General features: G+C 43.7%; 1 protein-coding gene across 1 annotated transcript; it reads right to left on the reverse strand.

Annotated features, from left to right (window-relative positions):
* Positions 1-3,441: 3,441 nt before the first annotated feature.
* On the reverse strand, positions 3,442-4,490 carry KLF14 (Kruppel like factor 14). The gene is given in 5 exon segments (XM_030295615.1): positions 3,442-3,941; positions 3,943-4,133; positions 4,135-4,338; positions 4,340-4,462; positions 4,464-4,490. Coding segments are annotated over 5 exon segments (984 nt in total). The 3' UTR covers positions 3,442-3,502.
* Positions 4,491-11,151: the final 6,661 nt, after the last annotated feature.

The following is an 11,151-nucleotide window of genomic DNA, read 5'->3' on the forward strand; positions in this document are numbered from 1 at the left end:
AAATCAATCATATCCCTTTCCTAGCTAAGTTCTCAAACACTGAGTAATAGCTACAGGAATCAGACTAATGAGGATGAACATATCGGTATTTTGTTGATGAAGCTGTACCTATGGCCAGAATTGGGCTTTCTAACACAGTATGTCTCCCCCACCCCTCCCAATTCCTGATGTTGGGATTACCCTCCCAAAGGAGAATATACAAAGGAAACACTTACCTAGAGAGCTGCAAGGGCCATGGCTGCTCCAAAAGTGGAGACAGAGAGAGGTGCTCTTCAGACCTGCCTCTGGAAGGCAGGCCTGGGCCTCAGCAGGTGTACTTATTAGGTGAAAGCTGGATCTGAATGGACTGCATACACATTGCAGGCAAAGAGGTACAAAAGAAAGAACTTAGAGCGTGTGTGTGTATGTGTGTGTGGGCGCGTGTGTGTAAAATGACCCTCTTCCCTGTGTCTCCATCAGAGAACACAGACTTCCTTTGGGGAGAAGTGAGTAAGAGGTAGAAACAGGGGCCAAGAGTGGTATCCCAGTATGGTTCCCTACTTGGAGAAGAACAGGAAAATAGGAACAAGTGACAGATTCTTGTCCCCACGGTTGGGGGCAAGGCCTGTACTCTTCACACCTTCCCAGTGGAGCTTGGGGATCCATTTCCCTCACACCCAGATGTGTGTGTGTGAATGCGTGTCACATTCCAGCTTCCAACCCAGAATTCAGAAAAAGTCCTATCAGTAGATTCTGTTACTAGGTCATTCCTACATCAGAACTCAGGATGGCAGAGGTGGGGAAGGGCCCAGAGGTTCAGGCTGACCCCAACCAATCCCCAGACTCATTCAGTAATTGACCTCCATCTGTTTAACAAAAAGAAGCAAAATAAATACCAATAAAACTAGGAAGCCCCTTCCAAGACATTTCATCAATGACTGCTCTTCAAGAGCTGTTGGTTGCTGGAGTGAAAAGGGTAGTAATAACCAAGACTAAGAAGGACTAGCCTATAAATCTTGCCTCCATTATCTAGCTACTCTAAGTGTTTTGAGTGTCTCCCTCCCCACCATCCCAAGTCCTAGGAGAGGTCATTGGAAGACATGCCACACTTAGATTGTCAGAAGCCATCCCCAAAGTCCCAAGGTCGAAGAACCCAAATAAGGACACTGCTTGGGAGCTTGAGAATCAAAAGTTATTTATCAAAGGGTGGTTGGAAAAGCCAAGCTTTCTTGAGCCCAATTCCAGAACAGTCAGTGGGAGTCTTTCTCCTATTAACTTCATTGTTCACCTACCCAATGGCAGATCTTCTACTGAAGGAGACAAAGGGGAAATGACAGTCTTCAAGGGGGCCTGGAGTGCCCTTCCTATCCAGTCTCAGCTGAGGAGACAAACAGAGCAAAGGGAGGACTCTTCCCCCAACCAAAACCCACCTCCACCATTGGGGGCCTCCTCTTCCCATATGTAGCTCAAAGAGGGCCCCACCCTCCCTGTTTAGTCTGCACCAGGAAACACTGACTTCTTCAAAGTCACAGGGCATACAGTTTGGGTCCTTCTTATGGACATTTCCCTCACTTAGTAGAGACCCAATGTCAACTTTGCATCACTCACTCTCTCAAGGAAAACAGAATGCCCAGGACCAGAGGAAGAATAGAATTGGCAGTGAAAATTAATCCACCAGGTCAAAAGATAAAATCTCTCCCCAAATGCCAAAGAGACATTCCCACTCTAAATCCACATGGTGTGAAGGAGGGAATGGACTCAACCGGCTAAGAAAGGGGCTTTTAAGCTAAGCACAACAGGCATAGTGTTCAGCAGGGACTGGACATTTGAAGCAACCTAGAAGTGACAGGGAATGGGAAGGGAGGGAATACTGGTAGCAGGAAGGGAGAGTGGTGTCCTTTGATTAAGGGCCCAGAGAGAGATGAGGTGGGGTAACCAAGCCTGAGGGAAAGAGCCACTTAGAAGGCCAGATACCTAAATTCTATTCATGGCTTTTGCCAGCAACTCAGCATGAGACTTTGAACTTATCTAGGCTTCAGTGTCTTCATCTGCAAAACAGGGGAAAGCGGTTTGTTTAACTAGATGCCTGTTATGGTCCTTTGAGATTATGGCACCCTCCACAGATATTCAGGAGGGGGGCGCCGGGGCCTTACCAGAGCAGGAAATTCCTTTCAGCCCATCTCTAGTAAAAAGGTCACATGTACACACATTCACACGTACATAGGCAGAGTGACCGACAACTTTGTTCATAGCAGCAGAGACACATATAGAAAAATAAATACTGCTGATGCTTGATTCCTGCATTGGGGCAGAAGGGTCCTGAGGGTATAACTTGGAGGGACTTCAAGGTCAAGGGAGAAGGGTCCTCCTATTTGATAACAATTTTCACCTTACTGTTCCTTCCCCAAGTCCAAGTCCAGGGCAGCCAGATCTTTGGAGAAAGCCACTCTCATCTTCCCCTCCCCAAACCGTCAACTCATTTACTGCAAAAACAAAAATGCACAGATCCCAAGGGAAATAAACCCCTTGTTAGCCACTAAGAAATGAACAGAATCTACCACACCTGAGATTACTTGGACTGGGCAGCTGGAACCACACGCCCCTATTTCCCTGATATTAACAATGATCCTGAAAGGTCTTGTTTTGGACCTATCTCACCCAAAGTCACTTGGGTGTGCCCTCTGGCTAAAAGGGGAACTGGCCTGGACCACTCTCTTATTTCTGGTACTTTCATGGTTGTTTCCAAAATTTTCAACCAATCTCACGGTGAGAGTGAGCCAGGAAGTTGCCCTCCCCAAGTAGGAATCCAAATGAGAAGAAAGGCTACGGCGCAAGTGCAGGGTTCCACACCATGCAACAGGACCTGCAAACAGACTCGCAACACTCCCCAGACACCAAGAAGCATCTCCCAGCCATACATTCACATGGACTCTTACATGGCCTCTCCTACCAGAGGTAGCTGGGGCAATTGGGGAGTGGAGGACATCAACCTCCCATCAACCTGGGATCCCTGTTTAAAAGATACTAAAAATAAATTAGTAAACATTGCTATTTACAGAAATAGAAATCATTTCTGTTTCCAAGGCCTCTCACCATTCCAGTCCTGGACATTTCCAAGACTGCCACCCCTGAAACCCTCTCCAAGGTCCGCCCTGGTGGGTGGATAAGACACTAGAGTCCTTTGAGACTGGGAGCTCCTCAGGCACCTGAGAATTCCAGTTTCACATCTCTGGTTCCAGGGGAGAATCTTCAGGACTCTGGAGAGTACGGGGGTTCATCCCTTTTTCACCAGTTCCTGGGGGCTGTCTTGAGGCAACCCTCTCCCCTTTAGGTTGATATACGTGTTGTAAGAATTCCTGCTATTTTCGGGCCCCCAGTCCCTCCCCAGGGTCCAACGTGCCTCCCTGGACCCATCCTCCGAGCAGAGGAACCAGTCTGTGCCTTGGTCTAATGACTCTGGGAGAGAGGGTTGGGCAAGGAAAGGCAGGGACAACGGTCTGGGCGATCGTCCTTGTGGGGATGACTAACAGCAATGACTGTCAGACAGGCAGGTGGTGAGGCTGGGCTCCTGGCCGGGGATGGAGGCGGAGCTGTCCACCAGGCTGGTGGGTTGGGGGTCGACTCGGGGAGTGCGACGACGCCCGCGGTACTCGATCATGTCAGGATGATAGGCTGGGTGGCGGCGAGCATGCTTGGTCAGATGGTCACTCCGGGAGAACTGCTTGGGACAGAGGGGGCAGGAGAAGCGCTTCTCGCCCGTGTGCGTCCTGTAGTGGCGGGCCAGCTCGTCGGAGCGCGTGAACTTCTTGTCGCAGTCGAGCCAGTCGCAGGAGAAAGGGCGCTCACCCGTGTGGGTGCGCTGGTGGGACTTCAGATGCGACGACTTGTAATAGGCTTTGTTGCAGCCCGGAAAGGGGCAGCGATGGCGCTTCGCTGCAGGTGTACCGGCCTCCGACGAGGGACTGGACCTGTGGCGGGGGCGGGCCCGCCCCAGGGGCCACGCCGGGGACCGCCCCGGGGGCGGCAGGCGCTCCGGAGACGGCAGGAGCGGCCTGGGACCGCGAGCGCGCCGGAGGAAGTGCGCGGGTCCGGAGACCATCGGCCGCGCTGGAGGCCGGGGTCGGCTCTGAGCCCAGGGTCGGGCCGGAGCAACCGGGTCGGGTCGCAGGAGCCGGACGAGGCGCGCAGAGCTTCCCCCGAGTTCTCCCCGAAGCCCTCCCCAGAGCCGCCGCGCAAGTCAGCCAAGACGCTTGCAGCCAGCAGGTGGGGCGCGGCGCCGCCCGCGCCGGGGCTGGGGGCGGGGACCTGGGGGAGCGGGGGGACCGACGCGGGTCCCGGTGGCCCCGGACCCGGCAGAGCGGGACTCCGGCGGCGCCGCACCCACCTCCGAGCCTGCGGCTCCGCCCGCGCCCTCGGGGTCCGGCGGGCGGCGTGAACCACGGCGGCCCGCGGACATGGACACCAAGCACTCAGCGGCGAAGTTAGTCCAGGCACGCCACGGCGGCCGACATGCTGGCACCGGCCGGGCCGCCCGGAAGCGCCGTCCGAGCGCGGCCAGGCCGCGGGCGAGAGAGTTCTCGGGAGCGTCCGTCCCGCAGCCTCGGAGCGAGAAGCAGGAGGCCCGGTGCGCGCCGCCCGCCGCCCGGCGCCGCCGCCGCCGCCCGCGCGGAGCCCGCCCCGCCTGACGCGCCCCTGACGCACCGGAGCCCGCGGGGGCGGCGGGACCCGCCCCGGCCCGCAGGACACCCCCCTCGGAACGCGGGGCCCACCGGGCTAAGTCATTTTTAACAGCCTAAGAAATTATCTTGTCTTCGCTTTCCTTGCCTCTGCTGGTGAGCCAGGTAATTTTAATAAGAGAAAACTCCCCCGATCGTTAACTTCTGGGCAGCCTGCCGGCTTCGCGCCCCCCCACCCCCCCTCCCCGCCCGCTGGTCCTCCGCCAGCTGGGTGTCCGGCGGAGTCCGCGAAACTTTTTTTTTAAGGAAAAAAAAATGCTAATACCTGATCTGTCTTTCGATTCATAATTACGATTGTTAGTTAAGCGGGCTGGAATTACATTTCATTTCTGTCCGCCGCTCTCAGACCGAATTTAAAATATCCCCAAGTCTGCATCAAAAAAAAAGTTTTCTCATTTAACAGTTCCACTGTAATCCGGAGTCGGTACCAATTCCCTAAATAGATCCACTACGTAGCCATTAATTAATAGCATTTCGAACCAGAACATTTCTAACCTTGAAACAGCAAAGAATCCTCTCATGGTTGAAATTGAAACTTAAAATCCTTTGAGTAACGATTTAACTATTCAACAACGAAAGAAAAATGCATGTTTAAACTGCATTAACCTGTCACAGGCATACAAACAAATTTCCACGCTGAAATATAAATTATAGACTAGCAGCGAGATAAACACATTAAAATGGACTCCCACAATTTAATAATAGAAGTCACGTTTCCAATTAGGCAACATCTTTTATTTTTCTTTTGACAAAAATTAAAAATAAGAAAATGCAACAAATGATATAGAATTGCTCATTGTGACTGTGGGGGGGGGGTTCTTTTATATAATAAGGTATATGTTTAATTTTTTTTTTTTTGCATTTCTTCATTGCTTTCATTTTTTTTTCCTGCTTTGATTTTTAAAAAATTAAAAACCGCATAGAAAGGCAAGCAGGATGATTTCCAAAATAGTCCCAGCACGGTTTTTGATGCACACAAGCTTTACTATATAGTGTTGAATTATATGCATTTATTTGTAATTCTTCAGTACTTTTCTTTGGAAATTAAAAATACATATATATCAAGAATAACATATATTCGTGTAATTGCTTCCTAGAATAATCAAATGTAACTTATTTGCTTCAGGGTTTTTTAATTTATATTAAAGATTGCAGATAGAGTTGAATGTCACTTTATCTCCCTCTCCAATTCAACTTCTCCCTCCTTGCATCCCTAGGTTATCAGCATCATAAAGAGTATATTCGTACAGCAGTTCTTACTATACCTTTATTGCCTAATTACTTATATGTATTTATATGTAAATATAGATTGATGCTTATGTGTTTTAAATTTTGTTTATAAATGGTACAGTAATATACATGTCATTTTGCCACTCACTTTTTTCTCCTCAATATGATTTTGACAACTATCCATGTTGTTACCTATAGAATCTGCTTTATTCATCTCAGTAGTTTCATTAATATTATCAGCTATGTTAGTTTTATGGAGATGCCATTCTAAACCAGATAACTGTTATAAAGTTCCTGGCCTCAAAATTTTAGACAATTAACTCAGTTCATCTACACAGGTTAAATTTGTGTCAGAGCATTCTTTACTAGCTGCTTTTCATTTATTATTTGGAAAAAACGTACACATCTTTAACAATGCAGAGAGTATATCACAAGCATCCATGTACCTGTCGTGTAATTAGCGAATGTTAACATTTTGCCGTATCTGCTGGTCTTTTTTTTTTTTTTAATTGAACCAGTCAAGATTTCTGACTAACTGAAGTCCCTTGTACTCCTCCCCGAAGCCATTCTTCACCTTTTTCTCCAAAAGCAAACACTATCATGAATTTAGTATGTAACTTTCCAATCTGGGTTTTATACTTTTACTACACATGAACCTATAAGAATACAGAATACTGTTTCATGTGCTTTTTCAAATATACATGTGTGGTGTTAGACTGTTCGTATTCTGACTTGCTTTTTTTTTTTTTTTTTTTCTTCATGGAATGTTTTATTCTTTATCTCCATGTGGATAAATATAAATCAGTTCATTCATTTTAATTGCTATATTGTAGATCCATGCATATAAATGTGCCCTGTTTATTCATTCCCCTATTGATGAATATTTAAGCTGCTGCCAATATTGGGGGCAATGCTAATACAACATGCGTGTACATGTGTCCCTTGCACATACGTGAGATTTCTCTCTGAATCTGCCTAGATGGGGAATTGCTAGGCTACACGCACAATTTCAGTTTTATTAGAGACTGCCAAATGGTTCTTCAATTTACACATCCGCCAGCAGTGTGTAGAGTTGTTTCCCTCACATCACTTTCTACATTCAGAATTTTCTAATTTCTGACAATTTGAGTTTTTGAAACCCAGTCTCTTGTTGTTTTATTTGCATTCCCCTCGCTGCTAGTGGCGTTGAGCACTTCTTCATATATTGATTTGCTATTAAGGTTTCAAGTCTGTGATTTGTTTTTTTTTACAGACCTCACCCATTTTTCCAACGGGCTGTGATATGTTTTCATTTTTTTTTCCTCTTGTTTTATAGGCGTTCATACGTATAAACATTATATTATCTCAGTCTGTGGCTCGTCTTTTGACTGCTTTTGATGTCTTGGTACTATAGAAAATGTAAAATGCAGTCATATTCCTTGATCTCTCTTTACAATTTGTGTTATTTGTATCTTATGAAAGAATTCTCTGCATACCTGATACCATAAAAATAGCATTTTTTTCCTTAATATTTTAAAGTTTTGCTCTCCACACTTATAAAACGGATCCCTTTGGGACTTATTTTTTGAATGGTGTAAAATAGGAACTTAATTTACTCTCCCTTTCCCTCCTTCCCAGTACGGAAAAACCTGTTCTCCTGACTTGATTTACTGACAGTCTTCCATTCCCCATTAATGTTTCATGCCACCATGATTGAAAATTAAACTTTCATATATTCATGGATATGTTCCTACCTTGTCCTCTTCCACTGATCAAACCAATTCTGAGCCAATACCACACTGTTTAATTCTTATGGCTTTATAACAAGTCTTCATGTCTAGAAGGGCTTTCCCCCTCCCCCCACCTTTGTTCATTTCTCAAACTCTACTGGCTACTTTTGGACTTTTATTTTCCATATTAACTTTAGCATCAGTTTGTCAACTTCCACTGAAAAACCTTTTGGTATTTTCCCGAGTTAAATTTATAGGTTAAATTTGGGGAGATGTGATATCTTTATAAATTGAGTCATCTAATACCTTAATATTCACTCTGATTTCTTCATATCCTTCAATAACAGTTATTTATAAATAACATAGTTTATTTATAAAAACTCATGTCCTTCTTTGTTAGATCTATTCCTAGGTACCTTACGGCTTTTGTTGCTATTATAAGTGGGATCATTTTAAATTTTTAATTGGTTATTGATATTGTCTGGAAATATTACTGAATTTTGGAACAATCTTGTTTAGCAAACATACTGAATTTTCTTGTTAGTTAAATAGTTATTTGCAGTTTCTCTTGTATTTTTATATAGATAATCATTTTATCTGTAAATAAACACTCGATACCTGCCCTTATCTCATTGGATGGGCTAGAACCTCCAATATAACATCAAATAGTAAGAGTGACAGCAAGATTGTTTTCCTGTTCCTATCTCATTGATAATATCTCTAATGTGTCATTATTGTTCATGGTATTTGTTTTAAGTTTTGGTAGAAGCCCCTTTATCAGGTGAAGGAGTTCCCTTCTGTCCCCCGTTGAGTTCAAAGTAGGAATATTTTAAAACCATGCAATGAATACTGAATTTTATTAAATGCTTTTTCTAAAACTATTGAGATGATCATAGGTCTTTGTGATGTTAACGTAATGGGTCACGGATGGATTTTTAGAATATGGACCTATCCTTGCATTCTTTGAGATATACCTTGTTTTGCTATAACGTACTATTTGTTTTTTTTATACACTCCACATAACTTATGAGTTCTTTTTTATTTAGCACCTCTGCTCATAAGTGATTTGGGCTTATAATTTTCTTTTCTTGCACTGCCTTTGTCCATATTTGGTATCGGTGTTATACTGTCCTCATAAAATGCATTCGGAAATATCCCTTTTTGTATTTTCTATAACAGTTCATATGAGATAGGTATTATTTGTTCCTTGAGTGTTTGGTAATCTCATCTGTGAAACTATGGTATTTGAAAATGCAACTCAATTTATCTAATGATTGTTAATTTATTTGGGGTTGTCAATTTCTTCCTGAGTCAATTTTGATAATTCACACTTTCTTTAAAAATTAGATACTACGTTTAAGCCTTCAAATTTTGGTATATAGTTCATAGCCTTCTCTTATTATTTAAAACTTCTGTAGTTGTATCCTATTTTCCATTCTGATATTTTGTGAATTATTTTTTCTTTTTTGTCTGAACAGAAATCTCTTTATTTTTAAATAAGCCTGTAGAGGTTGCCTATAGTCTTTTCACATAGCTCAGCTTTTGTTGATCGTATGTTTCTTTTTAAATATATAGATATTATATTTAATATATATATTTAATATTAGTAAATATAATATGTTAAATATATATATATATTTAAATAAATATATATTTAAATAAATATATATTTATTACGGGGTGCCTGGGTGGCCCAGTCGGTTAAGCGTCTGGACTTCAGCTCAGGTCATGATCTCACGGTTTGTGAGTTTGAACCCTGCGTCAGGTTCTGTGCTGACATCTCGGAGCCTGGAGCCTGCTTCAGATTCTGTGTCTCCCTCCTCTCTGCGCCCCTGCCCCTCTACTCGCACTCTGTCTGTCTCTCTCTCTCAAAAATAACATTAAAAAAAATTAAATATATATATATATGGATAGATATTTGCTTAATTTCAGCATTTGTTTTTATTAACCTCTCATACTTGTGTTGAGTTTAATGTTTATTCCTTTTTTAAAAAAGAGTTTTTAATTTAAATACTACGTTAGGGGTGCCTGGGTGGCTCAGTCAGTTAGCAACCGACTTTGGCTCAGGTCATGTTCTCATGGTTTGTGGGTTCGAGCCCCACATCGGGCTCTGCGCTGACAGCTCAGAGCATGGAGCCTGCTTCGATTCTGTGTCTCCCTCTCTATCTGCCCTTCCCCTGCTCATGCTCTTTCTCTGTCTCTCAAAAATGAATAAACTTAAAAAATTTTTTCAAATATGTATTACATTAATTTCTAATCTTTCTTATTTTCTAAATAACTTTTTTAAACAATTACTATTTTTGAGAGACAGAGGGAGTGGGGAGGGGGAGGGGCAGAGAGGGAGGCAGACACAGAATGGAAGCAGCTCCAGGCTCTGAGCTGTCAGCACAGAGCCCGATGTGGGGCTTGAACCCACAACCCTTGAGATCATGACCTGAGCAGAAGTCGGTTTCTTAACCGCTCTTATTTTCTAAAATATAATTTAGAAATAATTAGAGCAGGTGCCTCTCTTATTTTCTAAAATGTAATTTGGGCCATGAAATCTTGAAGAGAAATTGCCCTTCCCTTATTTGTACCCCACAAGTTTTAAAAAGAGTGCTTTCCTTGTCATTCAGTTCTCAATACTTTATAATTCCAACGTGATTTCTTGAAAGCTAAATTTTCCAAAAGGGGCTTTCCCTGGATGACAGGATGCTTCCTATCAACAGTGTAGAAAAGGTAGTATTTACCTTTGCATAGGTAATCACCTAAAGGAAGGTTTTTTCTGAAAAAAATGGAGGTGCCTCTGTGTTTAAGGTAATTGGTACCAGGAAAAGAAGCTATTTTTTAATGAATGTTATTAGGATCTGAAAAAAATTATTTGCTGGTGAAGTTCTGCTGTAGCATTGGCCTATAATCTAGATATTTCATTCATTCGGTCAGTTCACACTGATGGCCTCCCATATACCAAGCATTCTTCTAGGCTGGGAGTTTCATTAGTGAAAAACAACAAAAAAATGAAAACTTCCTGCCCTCATGGAGTTTATATTGTAGTGCAGATATTTGCTTGTGTTTTCCTTCCCTTATGGCTGTGGTGCTGCTACTGCAAATTGTCTAGATGATCGATCCTCTTGAATTTTGGAAAAAGCAATGCAAATGAGGGGCTTGGGGTTGAAACATGAATACTAGTTTGGGAGTCGCTGAAGGAGCTCATCCGGTCCCAGGGCAAGACACCCAGTTTCTAACTGCTGAGGACCTCCTGGGGATTTCTCTGGCTGAGAAGCAGCAGAATTGGAGGAAATTGCAGAGAGGAGATGCCGTATACGTAGATAGTTGCTCTGTGAAGGGAGGGGAGTTTTCTTCTTGTTGATTGTGCTTTCTTGGGATTAAGGGATTCACTGGATAATGAACAGGGTGTCAGTTGTTCAAGGTGATGAGAGACTTTGGGTCTCTATACAGATGGTATTCTATCATGTGAGCTATTCTGTAACCAGTGCACATTAGTAACCTCTCAGGAA

The sequence above is a fragment of the Lynx canadensis genome, chromosome A2 (assembly GCF_007474595.2).
Source record: "Lynx canadensis isolate LIC74 chromosome A2, mLynCan4.pri.v2, whole genome shotgun sequence".
In the NCBI taxonomy this organism is placed as follows: Eukaryota; Metazoa; Chordata; class Mammalia; order Carnivora; family Felidae; genus Lynx; species Lynx canadensis.